This window comes from Ricinus communis, chromosome 1, assembly GCF_019578655.1.
Source record: "Ricinus communis isolate WT05 ecotype wild-type chromosome 1, ASM1957865v1, whole genome shotgun sequence".
NCBI lineage: Eukaryota > Viridiplantae > Streptophyta > Magnoliopsida > Malpighiales > Euphorbiaceae > Ricinus > Ricinus communis.
In genome coordinates this window covers 2,182,515-2,203,937 of record NC_063256.1, presented here as the reverse complement: position 1 = coordinate 2,203,937, position 21,423 = coordinate 2,182,515, and the positions used below count along the sequence as shown (strand labels likewise).

Genomic DNA, 21,423 nt, shown 5'->3' with positions numbered 1-21,423 from the left:
AGATTATAATTGAGCCTGTGGTTTGTGGGTGTGCAGGCATCAGTAGGATTGAGCAGACAAACATCAGACATCTCGGCTATGCTATTTGGGTCCCCTGACATGTTGGTTAATTGAACATTAGCAGTTCCATTGTCAAGTTAATTTCAAAGACACAGAAAAATCCCACTTTCTTTCACATCACAAGTCAAAAACATTGTCTAACAATTAGCATTTAGCTTATCATGCATCCTAGATTCTAAAGATGTCCATAAATTTTCAAGTGCAAATTTTTAGGGAGATTCATATCTAAATGGAGTTTTCATCAACCAATATTCACAAAGAGATAAGAGAAGATCATTTACATGAATATGTGAGTAAATATATATATATATATCATCTCATCTTGTCATTGCAGCATGCAGTTTTTGTACAGGAGCAAATAATTTTCATAATTAAGATCTGGAACCAGTTAGCTGCTTAAATGATTTTGAATTTTTTTTCTTGATCTGGAGGCTTCCGATAAGAGATTGGAACATACCCATGTGAGGTTTCAATACTCATAATAGTGATCGATCTCTGTAGAATTCCCATTAATTGTCCTACCTGTATGATGACTTTTTTTCTTTTTTTTAACTACCTGCTGTACAAAAACAGTGTGGAATTGGGCACCAATGAAAGTGATGTCGAAGTTATTTGGGCCAGGAATGTCTTGGAATTGGCCGGCATTAATACGAAAACTAGGAAATACAGTGCAGTTCAAAGGTGTTAGGATTACAGGCTCGAAATGCACGACACTTCACAATTCGAATTTCTTTTTTTTCTTTTTTTCTTTTTTCTTTCTCTTTTTGTAAGAAAGAGAATAGAAAGCACACTTCACCACCAGCTTAATGTGTGTGTGTGTGTGTATATATATATATATATATATGAACAGTTGAAGAAGCCTAAAATATGGCAGCCTAATCCAGCCATGACGCTGTGCTGGTTGGCCAGGGTTCGCACCACCGACGATTTTGTCCTGTGCTTTCTCTCTCTTTAGATGCCCTACTATCAGTATTCAGTACCACCCTCAAATTTTATGGACCCCCTAATTCTTTTGCTTCTGCCCCTTATCATGGATTTTGAAGTGGGCATACCCCACTTCACCATTTATTTCATTAACTTTGTTCCTCCTCAGTCCTTTCTTTCTAAAATTCTGTTTTCTTAAAAGTTTATTTTGGCTACCTTTTCTCTGAGATATTTTAATTTTTCATAGATCACTCTTTCTATTTAAAAGTATAATACTTTTCTCCCCCAATCCACGATTGAATGAATGCAATATAAATGAAAACCTTTTCTTTTTCTTGGTATCAAATAATAGCCTTTTGCTCTTATATTTCACCATTATGATGCATCATAAGTCAGATTTCATATTGTTTAAATTTGCAGACTTGATTTAATTTTTAAAAATATAGGATTCTCAAAAGTGAAAAAAAAAAATATTATTTTTACTCAAAAAAAATAAAAGAAATTGCAAGGAGAGAACGAGTAAAGATTCTAAACAATTAAATTTACCCTTGATATTGGATTTTTCTATATAATTGATATCCAGAATGCTTATAAAAACCAAACTCTTGTGGTGTTTGGTTCAAAAATTTAATGCAGCTGATACCTGTTTTTTACTAAATAGCTATATTATAGCGTTTGGTAAATAGTTAAGAAACAATAACTGATAGCTGAACTGATTTCATATAATTAATTTTTTATATTTTAAAATAAATAATTATTATTTTAAAATTATTTTTAATAATTAAATAATTATAATATCTAAAATTATGGTATTTGAAATTAAAAAAAATTACTAGTAGAACTTGAATTTAAATTTAAATTTTTAAAATAATATATATATAATATATAATAATAAATACAATTGAATTAAAAAAATAATTATAATATTTATAATTATTATGAGTTATTTTTATTAATTTGTATCATTAAATATAATAATTTAATAATAAATTATACATTTAATGGTCATTTAATATACTATGAGTTGAACAAATCATATGGTTTATCTTTTAAAAATGGGTTCTAAGTTTTGTTATAATTTAGGACAATGTTTAATTGGGAATGATATGATTAGTTGGGGCTGAGAAAGAGGGGGAAGGTGGAGAGATTTAAAAAGGATATGAAAAAGCAGGCATAAGAAATAATAAAATGATTAGACGCCGCATGGACAGATCCAATTGATAGTCTACAAACTTTTCCATCATTATATTATTGCTTAATTGAATAAAATCTTAGCAAATTGGTAGCTGGATTATGCTTTGGAACATTTCCACATTCCTCTTTTCCTTCTATATTACCTTAAACACACAAAAGTAAATAAAATTTCATTGGTTGAGAATATTATCCTGTTAAAAAATATATTATTATTTCAAAATAATGATTAAAATTCATCTGATTTAATCATATTTTCATATACAACGATGATTGCATTTTAGATTTTAGATTTTTCAAACACATTATCAGAAGATGACAATTTCTAAACATCAAAACGTCACAAGTAATGATACAATGAGGGGTTGTGCAAGCAATAGGATTAAAGACTGTAACTGAGGCTGGTCCATGGTTGAATTTATAGCGATGGATATCCAATCACTTATGGACACTAGTTGAGGAGAACCTAGTCTTTATGCTTTTTGTTGGTGTCCCTCTAATGTCTACACAACGAGAGTTTTTCCATTGGTGGAGAATTTTAATTATATAAAATAATTATTTATATTGTTTAAATTTTTTTTTATATAAATCGACCGTTCGAAATGAAAATAACATCTAAATTATATTAAAGAAAATCATCAATATCGGAATAAAAACGAGTTAAACTAAAAATTTACAAATTAATATAAAATCAAATTACGGTAATTTTTAGATTGAGATACTTTCATGAGAAATTTTTTAAAATCTATATCTTTAGGTAAAAAAAAAAAAAAAAACTCACTTTTGTAGATAAAAAATGTGGGATAAATTCATAATTATTATTTTTTAGAATTTGCAAATTTGTTGAAAATTGAAATTTTTAAACTTAATAAATGTCGATAAACTTATGAATTTTAAAGCTTGTAATCCAGAATGAATTCATGATGCATACACAATATTGTTTGAGAAGACAGCCTCACATTTGAGGAGTGCCCTGGTAGATGGGACATCCTGAGTATGAAATAAGAAAAAAATAAAATAAAAAATAAAGGTCCATTAAATGTACCATAAATTGAAGATAATAAATAAATAGGCAGGGGACAGCAGGCATTATATATAACTGCTGGAGAAGTATGCATCCCTCTTTCTCCAAATTACCTTTCAAAAGAAATCACAAACTCACCAGCTTTCTGTTGATTAATGGCACTGCAGAGGCAATTAACCCTTTAAAACACAGATTATGAATCTTTCATTCATACTTAATTAGTCTGTCTCTGTTTTAATTTCTTATCATCAATTAACCCATTATTTTAATTTAGTTTAGCTTTTTTTTTTTTATATATATATAATTAAATTTATTAAATATATTTTTAATCAGAGTGAATTACTCTAGGAGGAATGAAGTTATGATTTGCAATAATGATGTGGATTGGGGGTGAAAGTATGTTTGCTACTTTTTTGAAATAGGGTAGATTTGACTTTGAATTCACCATAGAGGGGAGAGAAAGAAAGACGAGATGAAGATTCAATATCAGAAACCCATAATTAACCCTGTCTCTATCATTAACCAAATTAGTGTTATGATTAATCAAATTTAATCAAACAGTTAGGTCTTAAATAATATTCTCCAGCAAACGTTTATTTGAAGCATAATTATTATACCTTTCTCCTTGCACAAAGCCATCATCAAATATTAGTAAGAAATTATTAAAAGAATATAATTCGAATATTGGGTTAATATTTTTCTAACAAAATTAGAAAAAGAAAAAATCAAATTTAAATTTAAATTAATTGCTAATTTATATACAGCGGGATTGCGAGGGACTGACTCTAAGTGTATCCTATCCCAATAAATAAATAATAAAAAGAGTGAGTCATTTCCTATTTCCTTCCTTGAAAACCGCACGTGCCACGTGCGTTATTTCATACCCCTTATTTTCCTATTTACCGAATGACGAGTAATAACCTTACGCGGCCTTCAAACTATTCGCACTACTCAATTACCTCCGTTCCTTTATGTCACCGACCAATCAAATCCCTTATAACTAACCGGGACCCGCAGCAAGATCCACTCATCTCATTCTTTATTGGCCTGGTTATAACTCCAAAAAACTGACAGCCAGTAACTTTATCACCTCCACTACACTCAGTTCTATAATAATACTAGCCATTTTAGCCCAATACTGAAGCACAAACAGAAGCTTCCTCTCCTTCTCAAAATTCTCTATAAAAACCTTAAAGCCGCCTTTATCTCTCTATAATTTCTCAAAGCAGCGGAAAAAATAAGAAACAGAAAAAGAAAAAGAACTCACTTCCTCTCTCTTACAAGAATGGGGTTTCCAGTTGGGTATACAGAAGTTTTCTTGCCAAAACTGTTTGTTCATACACTTTCTTTCCTGGGTTTTATCAGAAACATCATTCTTTGTTTTTTTAACTTTCTGGGTCTTTCAGATTTTCTTGAAACAGACAACATCTGGCCTGAAAATCCGACCCGGAATTACACCCACCCCCCAGTTTCCGCCACCCTGATCCGTGAAATCCTGCCCGTTATCAAATACGAGGACCTGGTCGCCGGTGATGCCGAGCTGCCGGAGAGTTGTGCTGTCTGCTTGTATGAGTTTGAGAGAGAAGCTGAGATCAGATGGCTAAAGAATTGTAAGCACATTTTTCACAGAGCGTGTTTAGACCGTTGGATGGATCATGATAGGAACACGTGTCCTCTTTGTAGGACATCGTTTGTTCCAGACGAGATGCAAGAAGAGTTCAATCAACGGTTATTGGCTGCTGCTGCTGACAACGATGGTGATTTTTTTTATAGCGAATACAGTTCTGTTCCGGTTTTGTAAAGTGAAAAGAGAAAAAAAAAAAAAAAAGACGGCCCTTTTTGGTGCTGTTTGTAGTGAAATGTATATACAATGAAGTTTTGGCAATTTAATTGGCCAAATGAAAACAAGAAAATTGTTTTGATACTCTTTCTTGTTTTTCTTTTTCCCATCACAGAGTCTGAGTCTCCTACTGATTTGCTATTTTTATTTTTATTTTTCTATTTTTGTTATGTTTATTAATGTATGTTGATGATGTTAGATCTTTAGTTTGGCCGACAATGGCTATTCAGCTGGCAACCAATTTCTTAAATTAAACGAGGTGTTAGAAAACCTATGATGCTTTATATTTGGGATAATTAACGATTGTCAAAAGGAAAACTTCCATCTTAGTCAATTAGAGAGTGTCTTTTAATAGTATATTGTTTTGTGAGAAGTCGAAAATGTTGGAGGTTTAGGTCTTTGGTCATTATTAACTAACATGGAGTATACGATTGGGTGTATTAGGTAGCTGAGCTCTCACCCCAATTAGCTGTGGAATATATATTTGATTTATAGAAGAAAAATAATAAATGCGGACCCGAGGGTTTGTTTCTTCAGCCGCAGTATTTGGCTGCTGGAGGGTTTTCCGGCAAGTAAATCAGCCAGATGAGCTGAGGAAGAAAGTGAAAGGGTGTCTGTCCAACATAATTTGTTTAGGCAAATCAAAACGCCGTATCTTTAGCTTTATGTTGTTAAAGCTGTAAAGACAAAAACAGATATGGCAATGCAGCTATTAAATTGAATACTAAGTTAATTAGCAGCTTTTGTATCAGTATCAGTATTATTATATTCATTGAGTAGATTGCATGTGGCTCAATAGAATGTGTTGCCGGGTGCTCCGCTGAGTTCTGATTGGAGAATCATGGGCCATGATAATCTATCTGTAATCAATAAAAGTAAAATAAGCTCCAACAATTTCAAGGGTGATCATGCCATCCTATGTTTGCCTCCGCAAGCTTATCTGTGTAAGGCTTAAGAAATGCTGTATTTGGAAAAAGAAATAAAAGCAATAAAACTTTCTGTCTATATCTATATCTAACATTCTTGCTTTAATCTTTACCTCATACTTACTTTTGACCATAGATTAGATCTGCTTTATGCTCATTTCTGTATCATGTTAATATAGCTATGGCTAATTAAGGTATCGCCATTCCAGAATCATGCTTTAAACATAGTTTACTGCTGGAGAACCCGTCTCTAGCCAGCCTCCCCATTAACAAAATTAATTCATACACTGCAAGAAATAAAGCTTCAAAACCCAAGTCCGGTCTTCCTTCACACTGTGAACTAAGAAGTCACAAGCCCATTCCAGATCAAATACTGAAAACTTAGCCCACTCTCAATAATCTATTATAGTTCTTGAAAATAAGCTTATACCCAAGTGGATCTGAACCTCGGTATCGATGATCTCTAATTAAACCACATGATGCGTCGTCCATGCTAATGCTGCAACTAGTTTGACTTGCAAAGACAAAGAAAGAAAAAAAAAACCCATTTATTTCTTTCACTTTCTTCAGAATTTATATAAAAGAGACATAAGAGCTTAATGAATGGAAATGGCTAAATCGCAACAGAGTTTTGTTTTGCCAGCCCCAACGTAGAGTAATTTTTACTTACGAAATGAGAATTCTTTAGACAGTTTCAACCTCACTATCATTTCTCTCTCTTTCACTTTGCTTAAACCCTAAGCCTCCATCTCATGGATCTAAACACTTTGTATAACAATCATAAATTGGAAAGAGAAGTCACAGCTCCTTCTTTCTCATTCTTTTCTTATACAGAAAAAGAAAAAAAGAAACAGAAATGTCCACTGCAAAAGACTTTTCGAGCATAGTTGCAGTAGCAATATTGTTTCTTGGATCATGGGTTGATATTGTCCAACCTCTACCGTGTGAGGATAACACTAAATGCGGAACAGGTTCATGCGACATTACTGGTTCTTGCATTTGCAATCTCCCCAATCCATCCACCATCTTAGATGGCGATCGTCCGTTTCTTGGGTAATACATTTTCTTGAATCTGTTGTCTTCATTCAGTATTTATTTTTTTTCTCTTTTGTAATGGTATTTCTTATTGGAAAAAAAAAAAAAAAAAAACAGGGGAAAACATTGTGACGAGGAGATGATAATGTGTGATGGTACTAATTCATTTTGGTGCGAACATGGAGGGAAATGTGTGGAGATTGTTCAAGGTGAGAATTATACATGCAAGTGTCTTCCAGGATTTATTGGAGACCATTGTGAGCATTCTGGAAAAGCATGTGGCAGGATTCACTGCTTTCATGAAGCTAAATGCTTGGTTGAAGATGAAATTTGTGAATGTCCTTCTGATTGGAAAGGAAATGCTGATTGTTCCCTCCCAACAATTACCCAAACTGGTTCTCTCTTTGTTCCCTTTCATCTCACTATCCATCTTCTTCATCTTTCTCATTTCTTTTTGGTTTCTGATATTATGTGCAGACCTGTTAGACTTGATCAAGATCTTAGGAAGAAAGGAAAATCCTCCATGGACCATTTTCATTTACTTTTTATTTTATCTTTCTTAATTGCAGAATCTCCTGCGAATTCCACAACAACTGGAATTGCTCGACCTGGAGAAAATTTTTTCAGCAGGTCCAACGTAAGTTTGATTTACTTCTTCCCGAAGTATTTCATCATTTTCCCGGTCATATTGGAGACTTACTGGTGCGTTTCTAAATACAGTGGGTGGTGGTTGCTTTAGCCGTGTCATGTTCAGTGGGAGCAGTTGCAGGTGGTGCTATTTACGCCAAGAGATTATTCAGCAAGAAAGAGAATGCTGTTCCCAGATTCCAGCAACTATCACAAATGCAGAGTCATGACGTATTGGATGATGATGAAGATGGATCTATGGTTCATAGTAATGGCTATTCACATCGTTAATTTGTATAGTTTTGGCTCGAATAGGTGCAACAATTCTTGTTTGAGACATCCTATAGACTAGTCATAACACCTCAACAGGAATTTATATGTTCTTTTGAATAATCTGATACAATCTGCAATTACAGGTATCATGTCTCATAGTTTGTCTTTTCTTTTGTTCTTTTTATCTTTGGGTCTTAAAGTAATAATTGTTGGTAATGAATCACATCTACCAATGAATTCCTTATGCATAGCTCAGAGATGTACCTCCTCAAAAGATAATGTTGATCATCACATCTATCAGGCATTAGCCTCTGTCCGCACGAAGCCAAATGCTAATTGAACACTGTTCCAAAAAACCTACAACATCAAACGCCGGCCGCCAGTTTTCCACATGGAACTAAGAAAGTAAGTCATCCAAAGGGAAGTTAGGGGCCTACCATACTAAATACACCATCCTCCAGTATGTTTTCCTGCCCAATCATCAGAGGTTTTATCTGGGGTAAAAGCAGCCTGACAATGATCCAGCTGCATCAAATTGGGATAAATACAGACATCCACGTTGGTGACAGCGTTACTGATGCAGTCATGAAGACCCATTGATGCAGGGGAAACATAGCATAAACCCAATAAAAGTGAAAGTCGCATTACATATTATTGACATTCATGTTTGTCTTAGTTCAATACTAAACGACAGAAAGCCACAAACTAATTGAACACCCTATTTTCTGTACCCTCGAATTATCTATTTTCTGAATTTATGCATATGGCAATTCACATGTGATTAATGGGCAATTTTAAATACAATTGCTAAACCAGCAAAATGATGGCTATAAATGGAGCAACGAGAGGAAATAATCTGAGCATCTTTTGAACTTCACATGCAACATTACTTTCTCTTCAGTGGAAGAGTCCAGTTCACTTGGGGTAGCCAGAAGGAGGATAAGCGCCAGGTGGAGGATATTGAGGTGGAGGGTACCCAGCAGGAGGATAACCTTGAGCATAAGGGGGTGGAGGTTGACCATATGCTGGTTGAGGTGGATAGCCTATGGGTGGAGGAATTGGCTGATCAATGCGTGACATTTGCTGCACCTGAGGCACGGCCATAACTGGCTGTTGCCCAAACTTACCATCTCTTTTATCCATTTCAATCTTGTGCTGTGTCTGCATTATTCCAAAAGTACAGAAATTGTAAGGATTAAAATCGAGTTGATTGTATGGCCATTTTACACCATCAAGTTACTGAACTAGTAAAGATTCAATAAATTGGGAGTGCAGTTGAATTGTTAAAGCACTAGCTGCAAACAGACATGCCAGAATGCCTGCTTATCATCAGATTTCCCTTCTTATATAGTGCACAAACACAACCCTTTTCCAACTGCTTTCAATCACTTGAAATGTTATTTCTTACATACCTGAATGCATGGGCACACCCTGCCAAAACAGAACAAAGCAAAGAATTAAACAGGATTTTAAAATCTCTCCATCTACTCAACAAAATGGTGCACTAGAGTTCTTACGAGCAAAAAACCAAGTCAGCCAAACAAGACAACACATTGGCAAGGTCTCCAATTTCATCGCTTCCTGTTATGCAAGCAACTAAAGAACATATACACGCCAACTGCTGCAGGCACATCATGAATCCCTGAAAAAGAAAGCAATGTCTTGTAATTGATTGGCACATACGCAAACGACTTAAGAACTACATGTGAAAATGAATTCTAGAAGAGGAAATAGAGAGTACAATAATGCAATTGTCACATTGTGTAGTCTGTATGTTGAACTCATCTTGCAAAAGAAAGCGTGTTGAGGCTACTGAATTTGCAAAGCAACAGAAGACCTGAACAAAACAATGAACAGAAAAGAGGGATTGATGAAGATCAATACACCGGCATAAAATGAGCAGTTCATTACCTTTTTGTTATTCAAATTACTTCGAAATAATAACACCATGGAGATCAGATCAACGTCATACCTCAGTGCAGAGGCAGAGTTCCGGGCAGTTACTCTCACCACACCTGCCACTGCATGGAACATAGCCAGCACAGCAGATGTACCTACAGGAATGCAGATGTTACAAACAGTCAGCACCGAGATTGGATGTTTAACAGATTTCATATCTGTAGATAAAATGAGAGCTATCCATCGATTACCTTGACATATCATTGTAAAGAGCCCGTCTCCGCAGCATGTATGAAACACATGGCCCACTATCACATAAACAAAAGGTATAACATGAACGATAAATAAGGTCCATGGTGTTCACAATTTCAAACACAGTATTCAAGAAATTGAACACATAATTCTCACCAATAGTATAAATACACATCTATACTCCCTCAGTGAAAAACTAAGACCCTTATGGTAAAAGAACATGGACAAATATACCCAAGTTGTTATTTAAGAAAATTATTAATGAGCATATTCGTAAATTATTAATGAGCATCGCGAACATCTGCGTAAATCTAGACTTTCTCCCATAAACTTCATAAAGGATGTGGACTACTGTTGTAAAAGAACAGGCGGAAACAATGTCGAGCATCAGTGTAAATTGTATGTGTCCAGTTCCACCTACTTATTCCAAAAGTAGTGATAGGGAATCCTATTCTCCATGAACAAGGAATCTAATTACAGAGAAATCCACTATTTGAAATATCAAAGTAAGTAACAAAAGCAGTTGATTCAGAAACAGATATAAAATAGTCCAAAACAGCGCATCGAAGTTGAGAGAACTTACCACAGTAGTGCGAAACAGCAAACTGCATATAAATTCAAAAGAAAAAGAAAATCAATTAGAGATACTGCAGAAAGGTAATATATAAGACAGCAGCTAGTAACTGAACTTTCTGTTTGGCCACTGAGAAAACAAATAAGTCAATATCAATTATATTCAACATCTAATGACAAATAAGAACCAATTAAAAGAAACAAAATCATAAAAACCAAATAAGAATCAGAGTTACGTTACATCGAAGCAAAGTTTCGGAGTCAAACAAGTTGAATTATGATGAGTTTGATGGTGTTTATTTATCAGTTCTTGTACATTTTCCAGGACGCCAAACGGATGTTTTTAAAAAAATACTTTTTTAATAACTAGAAGAAGAATATAATCTGAAAGAAAAAACAAAAGGGAATTAAACGTGACCGAAACTACAAACACAAAAAGAAAAAAAAAAAATCAATTCAGAAACGCTGATCGTGAATGGAGAAAAAGATGTATAATCTAAGCAACCAAACATATACATAAAAATAAATAAATAAATAAATTAGAAAGAAAGAAAGGGAGAAAGAGAGGGAATGAGAAAAAGAGAAATACAAGGGGTATCGGCAACGACAGTGCTCATGAGATCGGTGTGCCAGAAGTTCCTATAGTTCTGGCGCATCTGCATTTTCTGAACCTGCTCGTCAATCCCCATTTTCCTTGCAATCGAATGATAATATTATGTGTCAAAAAAACCTACTTCTTTCTTTACAAGAGATGGAAACGTGTGGTTTTGAAAAGGGAATATAATTGTGAATGAATTTATATTTATATAGAGAGAGGGGGAGAGAAGGCGTAATCGCCATCAGAGAAGTGAACAATAAGAAAACAAGAAACGAGAGAGAGAGAGAAAGAAGCCGTTCAAATTTGGAAGGTGGACGTAGAATCCGCCACTCACTGACTTTTATTTAATTAAAGTGACGCGGGATTTTTACTGTTATTATTACCCTCTTTACACGCGGTTAATTTAATTCTCTCTTTTATCTTTTATTTGTGTTTGTTTGATTACTTGCTCATTTTTATTTCTCAAATTAGACTTTTAAAAGGTTAACATCGTGATTTTGAATTTTGAATTTTGAAGTTTTTCAGTTTATATATTCAAACTTCTAGAATAAATAATGAAGAAAAAAGAAACAAGGAAAAGAGTTTCGTAGAAAATATGGAATGTCTTAAAATAAAGTCAAAGATGGAAACAAAATCATGCATAAATCTAGAAGCAGTCTTTCTAGATGTCTTGTTTAACATTCCTATTTTTTAGTTTTAAATTTCGATTTTTTTATTTTTATATTATATTTGTCCGAATCCAAATTAGGAAAGCACCACATTAATGCCAATGCTCCTCTTATTAAAAAGAAAAACGATTACAGTCCGAATACCGAAAATTGGGCTCCATGGGCGATCCTTTAGCCCTGTCTAGTTTAACGGTTTATAATTGATAATTATTGTTAAATTAATAGCTGATGAATGTGAAATTGTCCAGTGAAATTTAATTAATTATTGTTTTTAGAAGATTAAATAATATATGTTATCTTTTTGTAACTATACAGATAACTTATTTACATAACCTATGATAATAAAGAATATTAAATTAAATTCTATTTAACTTATTACAGATATGTATAGAAATTATTTTAAAAATATATATTCTGAATCTTATGATTTTTATGTAAGGATTTTAATTAAATGATTATTGATTTGCTTTGATTTGTCAGCTAGAGAATAATCTGTGCGTTGATTTGAAGAAAGAGAGAGTTAATGAAGAGATGTGCCATAATTTGAACTCGAGTGCATGTGCAGAGATATAGATGTCTCCTTCCGATTGACATCTTTTCATTTTTTTTTAAATAATTTAATGCTACAGTGTATTATTGTAATTATTAAATTTAAAATTAATTCTTGAAACTTAATATTTTATTAGAATATTATTATAATATAAAATATAAATTTTACTTTTAGTATAAAATCTTAACTATTCAATTATAATAAAATATGATAACTATATAAATAAAAGCCATATAACATAAACATTATTAAAATCTGAATCCACATCTTTATTTATAATTTTAGAAAGAGAAGTTAAATATAAAACAATAAACACCATCCATTGAAAACAATAATAAAAAGGATTATCATAATCATAAATAAATTTTTTATTTTAAAATCTTAGTAATTATAAAAGAAATTATTAATTGAATTATCTAAAAAATGAAGCTCGAGTTCAGCTTGTTTATCTTAACAAATGAATTTGAATAAATTTTTATCGAGTCAAGTTTTGAGTAGTTCATACGCACTTCGACTCATTTACGTTCCATTTAATATTAATTATTTTTTATAATAAAAAATAAAAATTTATAAATAATTTGAGATAGTTATTTTATTTTTAGTTATTATCATTTGCTAATATTATTAAATCTAGTTCAATAAATAAGACCATACAGAAAATTAGAAAATATGTTATATCAAACAGTACTTTGTTATCTTTCTCATTATTATTATTATTATTATTATTGTTGTTGTTGTTAATGTTATTATTATCTATTTAAGTTTAACCTTTTAAAATTATTTAATTATTTTATATAATTTTCAGATATCTGTTTTCTATTGAAAAAAATTTCCAAAAATCTATTTGATGAACCAAATTAATCAATTAAAAGTCACCCTATGTTTCACCTAAGACGTGTATATAATCAATCAAAGATCATCCTATGTTTGCTTTAGACTATTAAATTTGTTAGTATATAATTTTAGGATAAATTTTATGTTATATAATTTTTTTAAATTTTTGTTAATTCTTAATTTAATAGTTTTAATTTTTAATTTTTAATTTATGAATTTTAAAATTTATTATGCTATAAAATTCAAATGATCATCACATGTTTTTTATTCTTTTCATCTCATTTCACAGTATGTTAAAACACTATTTTATTATTTTTTATAGATTACTACATTTAATTATTAGTTTTAAAAATGTAATTACTCGATTATTATTTTTCGATAAAGTTAGATATAAAAGATATAATTATCTCAAATCTATTTGATGATACCAATTTAATCAATTAAAAGATCACTCTATATTTTGCGTAACATGTGTATATAATCATTTATATGCATATATTTATTTGTTTTACTTAGAATTTAACGTATGATCAGCCACGTCACATAATTTGAGAGATATTATACGTTAAAAAGATAATTAAGGAGGTTAAATTGATGAAATTTAAAATAAAACCATGCATTGTAAGGAAAGAGGCAGGAGAGATTGCATTATGGGCATACTTAAATATGCATATGCTAAGACATAGAAATTCTAATAGGTATATTTATTTTTGATTTATAAATATTTTGTTGATACATAGTTTTAACTTTTTTTTTTGTATTTTATTAATTAAATATGGCTCTATTTCTAATAAATAACATATTAATTAATAAATAAATTTAAGTAAATAATATTTGTATTTATAAAATATATTAGTTATGTTTCTAATAATAATTGATACAATTAATTAATAAATTATTTTATCAATTGTATATTTTATTAAATTAATATAAAGTGAGTGTAATATATATATATTCTGTAATAAATCTGAGAAAAGATCCTCTGAAAGTTGGAGATAGAATAGAAACAAGAATTGTTGAAGAATAGTGTGCTCTATGTCAGTTGTGCCTCTGCCACCACTTCCACGTACAGTTTAGTGGTACAACAAGTTACAGCCATCATCAACATCACGCCAAACACATATTATTATATCCTACTTACACTCCCTTTTTATCTTATTAAATAAATATCACTTATTTGTCAGTTTTGTTTTGTGTATAGGTTAAAATATTTAACTGCTACTTACATCCATCTGTTTGGTGCTCAACTAGCGACCAATTAGTCCGTACAAAATACTCCGGCTTTTCAATGCATACACCCAATACCAAAATTACAACTTATATATGTTAGAGGGGAGACCAAAAGATAGAATGAGGAGCCTCATCGCATCCCATCACCTTATCAGTATTTTTGTTTTTCTTTTTACCCTATGCACTCTCTCTTATTGATTATATATATATATATATATATTCCTCCCTTTATGTTTGGCTTTTTTAGGTTTTTAGGGTTTCAGTGGGTCTGTCGATTCTCATGCCTTCCTTTTTCATTTTAAAAAAAAAAATAAAGAAATTTTATGAACCCTAAAGTCACCTTTCTGTCAATGTTAACTCCTTTTATCAAATTTTTGGTGGGTTGTTATGCCCACATGTTTTACACACGCCGTTGCCTCTCAAATGCTTAATTAGTATTACGATATTATCTATTTGCATTCCTTTTATGAATTTTTGTCACCAAAATTCAACTGGATCAACATAAATTCTTCTCTCTTTTACTTTTTTCTTTTTTGGTTTTTTCGTTTTAATACATAAAAAATATTAGGGTTTGCTCGACTCATATTATTATTTTCTTTGGACTCTCAACTTAATTAAGTAACAATTAACTGTGGCATGCCTGCTGAGTAACCACATTAAACTAGATAAGTATTTGTATTATTAGCATTATAATAATCACAAGCATATTACTTAATGCAAGACTCCGATAATACCGAACCATTCACTCTGCAGTTAACCTTATTTTCTGCAGAAACAGAAATAACAGAGAATTAAAACCTAATGCAGGTTTTCTTTCTTTCAATATCGATCTAAGGTTTTCTTCTATTACTGTTCGGCTCCATTTTATTTCATCTTCTCTTCTTTTACTTTTGGATCCTTTTTTTTCTTTCTTTCTCTTTTCCTATATCTTTTAACGTATATCTTCAATTGAAAAACACAGAAGCAACAAGTTCTAAAGAAACAATTTGTTGTGTCTACGAGTACCCTTCTGGGAACTAGCTAGGTTGCTGCAATTCGACCACGAATTCTCCATATCTCTTATACATACATACATACACATATATATATATACTATACTGTCCTGTTTTGTCAATTTACATCATTCTTTTTAGGGTTTATCAAGAAACTTTCTTCCATAAGCAATAGTTCACATCAATTAACAAGATCATGAACCATATAATTAAAATGGAGTAATAGAAGAATAGTCTACAGAGTGGAGCAAAGAGAAAAAGCACAACCGGATCAAGATGTTCTGTTGCTGTGTTATTTCCATGAAATGTGAGTTGTTATCTGCAGGAGAAAGAAGCTAACCTAAAGACTTCAACTATGTATCTAAGATTAGATAGGTAAAAGGGTCAATCGATTTCTGGTTCTATATAACAAATACATATCTTTTAATTACTAACAATGACAAGCAACTATTCTTATAATCAGTTAATGCCACTTTCCTCTACGCGAATTTTTTTTTTTTCCAATACTGGTGAGTTAATCAAGCCACCATGTCTTGTCTTCTCCGTAGAAAAAGCCAAAAGAAAAGCACACAAAAATAAAATTGGAAAAAAAAGATATACAGAGAGAAACACTTCCTACAAAAACCTTTCTCTATACATATTGATATGTCAACAACATTCACTTGAAAGTTCGAGATTCCCATCTCAGCTATTTTCCTTTTAAATAAAAAGACATTTCTTTTGCATATAGATAGCCATGTGGTAAAGAATTAAAGTTTTGAACTTTTTTTATTTTATATAGATGAAGTACGATTCATTGGATACGCTTGAGTCTGATTTTTCTTTTTTCCTTTTACACAAACTAACACTTTATATAGCTGAAGATGATGGCCAATTTTAGAAATTCTTTTTTCCACCAATGCTAATGTAATCATTGTTCTGTTGCTTTTGAGATCATGTTGGAAATGTATCTTTTATCTCTCTTCACTAATTATATATATATATATATATATATATATATATATATATATATATCGTCTTGAGATGAGAAAGATAAGAATGATTGAATAAAAGGTGAGTGGTCCTGTGGTTTCTGGTTCTTCTGCATATTTCTGTAGTTCACTTATTGAGACTGGTGAGATTATAATTTAAAATAACACTATTATTATCATATAAATTCAATTGCTTTTCAGCCTATGAGCCCCTTGTGTTTGTGTATGTGTGTGTTTTTGTTCATATGGAGCTTTCAGCTATTCAATTACTATAAACAAATATCAACAACTTGCTTCCCTTCATGAAAAATGCCCCCACTCTCGTTTTCTTGTTGTGTAGCCATAATTCCATGTTGAGAAGAAGAATCACTTCATAGAGTGACCTGGCCATTCTTTTGTTTTTCTTTTCCACTTCTGTTTCTAAATCTTAGATGTATCAAGTATTCTTGATTAGAACCAGTTCCCACGCTATATTTTAGTAGCACCACGAATAAAAAACTACAGAAAAATATAATTATTATTTCTTTTATCACGAAAAGAAGAAAGTAGAAGCTTCACTTAAATTCTATAGAATTCTCTTATTAGATAGACATTTGAACTTAAAATTTTCGTCCAAATTTAAAAAAATTCCCTTACTAGATAAAAATATAGTAAGAAAGATATAATTATTATTGACTTACAATTGGGACACACATAATTAAATATCTGAAAAAACCCTATAATAATTAAAACACTAGTGAAATAATGGATTACAAGGGTCATTCATAATTAGAAGAAGCATTGACATTTGAATTCTGATTTACCTAACCATACCATAAAGCATGAAAATTAGCCATAACTTAAAATCAAAGTAGCAATTCATTATCTATTTTGACCTTTTTGGATTTGTAATGGCTACATATGTATGCATCAATTTATAATGGTAGGTCCTCTTCTATACGCCCATTAATTTACATCTAGATATTATATTACTGCTACTATTATTATTATTATTATTATCTATCCTCGTGAAAAAGGAAATAAAATAGTTCGATTAACAAGAACAAACATATAAACAACATGCCTCTCATTTTCTCTAAATAAAAACCAAACCTCCATATGACACGTCACACTAGGACACTACCTAATCTCTTTCTTGGTATCGGATTCTGTGTATTCACTCTCTTGGAATCTTCATCATCTACTCTATGCATCAGAGCCGTCTATCTTTACCCTTAAACAAGAAGTGGGACCTATAAAGTACACTCATCAAATCCATGTTTTTGTGGGCCAAACGTGTTCGCCACTTCCTCTGTCCGAGCGTGAGGTTTCGAGCGTGACACTCACTCTCCATCCTTCCCCTTCTCCCTGTTCTAGGGGAAAAAAGAAATGAGAATATTAATACTATTAACAATAATGATAAAGAGAAGTTAGGTTTGGCGTATTTAATCATCTAAAAGAAAAAGAAAAATCGAAGCTTAATCTATATATATATATATAATATGTATTTTGGAGTAAAGATTATACACTGCGCTCTTTATGGCAATCACAGTAGGATCAGTCAGTAACAAATGAGAGACTGACACAGAAGCACCAGACGTGTCAAAAAACAAGTTCACTTAAAATCTCGTGAAGGAAAATAAAAAAGGAAAAAAGTGATGGTTTTTATTGCAATTAGTATAGAGATGTCTGTATCTGATAGTAATAATCGGCTAAAATGATATTTAAAATGGCTTTGGACAAGTATGACGACGTGTAACTTAGGCAGCTTTCTTTCTTTCTCTTTCTAAAACGCAAAAGAAAAAGAAAAAAAAAAAGATCTGTGAAAATGACAAAAAAACCAAAGGATAAAATGGTCAAAGAAAAAAATAAATCGAAACATATGAAGGGCCGAGAAAGCAACAGAAAGTTAAGAAACCCTGATTATCGAGTTCTGTGAGATCTGCAAAACGAAACAATACAAAGAGGAGAAAAATAGCCTCTCTCTCCCACTCTCTTCTCTTCTTTGCGATTTTATTTTTATTTTTTCCTCAGAGACACGCAGAGACAAATAGAAGCCTATTGTGTTCGTTGCTGTTGAGTTTGGATCTAAAGGCACACAAAATCTTTCTCCTTTATCTATTATCCATATATTATCAAAGAAGAAAAGAAAAAAGATATGAGGATTCGAAAGAACGCAAACCTCTCTTCGCTTATGTTCTCGCACGCTTCCGGAACTGAGGTGTTACAGACGCACGTCTGTCAGCTAAACCAGTCGCCATGGGATGTGATTCCTTTTTCTCAAGAAGCTTACCAATCTTCGCATCTTCATCAGGTTACTTCTCTCATCCTCTCTTTAATATTTTGTTTTTATTTTTGACAGATCTATTAAAACCCTCTTCTCTATTTTCTCTATTTTATCCTTCCTTTATCTGCATTTCTCTTCTTCTTTCTAGGGTTTTTCAAATATATTTATTTCCTTAGGGTTTCATTAAAACCCTAAATTTTATCGGGTTTTGTCGTGCATTTATCTCTAAATGTCCGATTAGGTTAATGGGTTTTCTTCATTTCCTTCTATTTTCTTCTTATTCCTTGGTCTTTCCATTTTCTTTTTTCTATCAGTACGAAGGAGAAGATAGCTTTAGTGGAAACGGTAGCCTAGCAGATTCTATTGGTGCTGTTGAGAGGTAATTTAATCTTTCTACAATTTCGTATCTTTTTTCTTTGGTGTTGTTATCGAGCAATATTAGGGTTTTTTCGAAATAGTTAGATATTATTGAAGTAATTGTTCAAAATTTGCAATGGATAATCAGTATGAAATGTTAGTTAATATTAGTGGGTTGTTGAATATCGTATATTAATATACAATGGGACAGCAGCAGCGTCGCTTCGTTAATGGAGTATGACCCAGAAGACAAAGCAGCGATAAAGATAAAGGTTAATAATATGGTCATCGTAGACGATGATAATTATGAAATAAGAAGGATTAATCAAGAGAAGAAAACAATGTCGGAAGAAGATTGCGAATTCAACCACAAGTTGAAAAAAGGAGAGAAAATTTATTGCTGCAACAAGATTGATGGGAAAGAGTGGCATTGCAAGAATGAACTAAAAGAAGGTCATTCGATGTGCGACCATCATATCTTGTCTTCGCTTAAATCATCTTACAACAATAATGTTACTAGTGCTTGTATTGCTAGCCCTACTAACAGTCCATCAATCAAGAAACCCGAAAAAGCTGTAGCTGGGACACGCCGCGGCCGGGGTAAGGGAGCCAAGAAAGGGCAATCATCGAGCTCGAATCCGTATGAATTTTACTATTATTCCGGGTTTGGGCCGTTGTGGGGCAAAAGGAGAGGTGATAGGGGTGAAGGGAACAAAAATGAAAGTAAAGAATCTGAAATTAGCGGTGCTATTGCCATCCACCATAATACGACGCCGTTTTCAGCTCCATTGCCAATCGAAGATCACCAAGAGTTGGATTTTGTGGATGAGGATGATGACGATGACGAAGACAGCGAAGGTGGTGATATTGGAAAGAAACGGATGCGAAAACCAGTTAAAGCTAGATCCTTGAAGTCCCTTATGTAATTTCGACTTTTTATCGTTTTATATTTCTGTTTATTATGTTCTTAATTGATTTTTAATTTTTTTTTTTTTTTTTCTTTTTAGGGTTAGGGGAGGGTTTTGCTTGTGATGATTTTGGTGCACAATAGGTTGTGATGTATCGTGCGTGAGATTAGATTTTCTCTGTAACATGACAGTAGGAGAAAGTATAGGGTGTGGCATTAGCGGACTTAAAGATCGTATTAGTCAACTGTTTCGATATGTAAGGGTAGTTCCGTAATTTGACCTTTTTTTTTTTTTTTTTGGTTCCAAATTATGCTCCTTTTTGGTTAGCAACGAGTAGCGTAGATCCTTTAGGTCCGCATTATGTATTGACGTCGCACTAATGTCTGATTAAATTAGAAAACCTTTTTAAAAAAGAAAAAAAAAGAAGAAAAGAACTAATGATTTCCTTGGATGAGGATTTTATTTCTGAATAATTCTCAAATAATATCATAAAAAAGATGATTGATTATGCTATGCAACAATTTGAGGCTTGGTCGAGGGGCGTGAACAAGCATGACAGATGGGATCTAATGCTTTTAATGGTAATTCTGATACACTCTGTAAAAATTCGGAAGCTATTAAAATCCAAATTTAGTGGGCTCCATTTTCTGTTTATGATAATTTCAATTAACTTTGTAATTGCGGCGGGGATGATTTATTATTCATATTGCGAAGAGGACTTTCACACCCTTCTTCACATGGATTGATGCGGATGAGAAAGTTGCCAAGGCAGACATAATAGTCAATTAGTCATGTCTTAATCAGTTCTCTTTTTTTTTTTCTTTTTTTTTTTTCTAAAAAATAATAATTAATAAATGAAACAATGTTGGATGATAATATGGAAGAAGGAAGTGAAAAATAGGTGATCCACCAGCCGGATTCTCTTACATAATCACATCTTATCCCAACTGAAAAATGTCTCTCATCAAAACTTATAAAAGCAATTGAGCAAACGACTTCAAATTTCTTGAAAATAAGAATTAATTTTATTTTATTTTCTACAACCATGAATTAAGAAAATAGGAGGTATTTCTCTTCGTTCTCTTTCCTCCCATCTCTATCTAATCATGCATACATTTAATCTCTTTCTCCCCTCTTACTTCAAATTCGACATTTTCACATAGATAATATCTCAAAAGAAGTACGCGGAACTCATTGTTGATAGGTTAGCACCACAGGGATGATGGTTTTCGTAATAAAATGTAATATTAACTTTTACTTTATATATCCCCAGTAATCATTTTAGAATTGGATTGTTACCATCTACAATAGACGATAAATGTATTTAATGCACGAAAGAGACGACTCAAATTTGAAAGAATATAAAATCAAAACTACTATTTATTGAGTTTTATCTTTCCTTTTTCTATTTGAATCTTTCAAAGT

General features: G+C 32.0%; 4 protein-coding genes across 6 annotated transcripts; 3 read left to right on the top strand and 1 right to left on the bottom strand.

The window, feature by feature from the left end:
- The first annotated feature begins 4,348 nt into the window (after positions 1–4,348).
- LOC8261913 (brassinosteroid-responsive RING protein 1) lies at positions 4,349–5,151 on the top strand. The gene has a single exon (XM_015727478.3). It carries the CDS (start codon positions 4,485–4,487, stop codon positions 4,998–5,000), a length of 516 nt encoding a protein of 171 aa, XP_015582964.2. The 5' UTR covers positions 4,349–4,484; the 3' UTR covers positions 5,001–5,151.
- Positions 5,152–6,456: 1,305 nt separating this feature from the next.
- On the top strand, positions 6,457–8,056 carry LOC8261912 (delta-like protein 4). Of its 2 annotated transcripts, XM_002511847.4 has the most exons (4): positions 6,462–7,018; positions 7,118–7,395; positions 7,570–7,637; positions 7,721–8,056. In XM_002511847.4, the coding sequence occupies exons 1-4, from the start codon at positions 6,822–6,824 to the stop codon at positions 7,916–7,918; spliced, it is 741 nt and encodes a 246-aa protein (XP_002511893.1). In that variant the 5' UTR covers positions 6,462–6,821; the 3' UTR covers positions 7,919–8,056. The 2 variants fall into 2 exon arrangements, with proteins under 2 accessions (XP_048233403.1, XP_002511893.1); XM_048377446.1 differs by having other exon boundaries at positions 6,457–7,018; positions 7,118–7,637.
- A 471-nt stretch (positions 8,057–8,527) lies between these two features.
- LOC8261911 lies at positions 8,528–11,510 on the bottom strand. Its single transcript, XM_002511846.4, has 8 exons — positions 11,214–11,510; positions 10,635–10,656; positions 10,051–10,107; positions 9,873–9,954; positions 9,642–9,737; positions 9,418–9,542; positions 9,313–9,331; positions 8,528–9,061 (listed from the first exon to the last, which is right to left on the bottom strand). The coding sequence occupies exons 1-8, from the start codon at positions 11,311–11,313 to the stop codon at positions 8,816–8,818; spliced, it is 747 nt and encodes a 248-aa protein (XP_002511892.1). The 5' UTR covers positions 11,314–11,510; the 3' UTR covers positions 8,528–8,815.
- Positions 11,511–18,037: 6,527 nt separating this feature from the next.
- Positions 18,038–20,463, top strand: LOC8261910. 2 transcript variants are annotated; one of them, XM_002511845.4, is made up of 3 exons: positions 18,038–18,760; positions 19,048–19,112; positions 19,302–20,463. In XM_002511845.4, the coding sequence occupies exons 1-3, from the start codon at positions 18,605–18,607 to the stop codon at positions 20,014–20,016; spliced, it is 936 nt and encodes a 311-aa protein (XP_002511891.1). In that variant the 5' UTR covers positions 18,038–18,604; the 3' UTR covers positions 20,017–20,463. The 2 variants fall into 2 exon arrangements, with proteins under 2 accessions (XP_002511891.1, XP_015583881.1); XM_015728395.3 differs by having other exon boundaries at positions 18,044–18,760; positions 19,305–20,463.
- Positions 20,464–21,423: the final 960 nt, after the last annotated feature.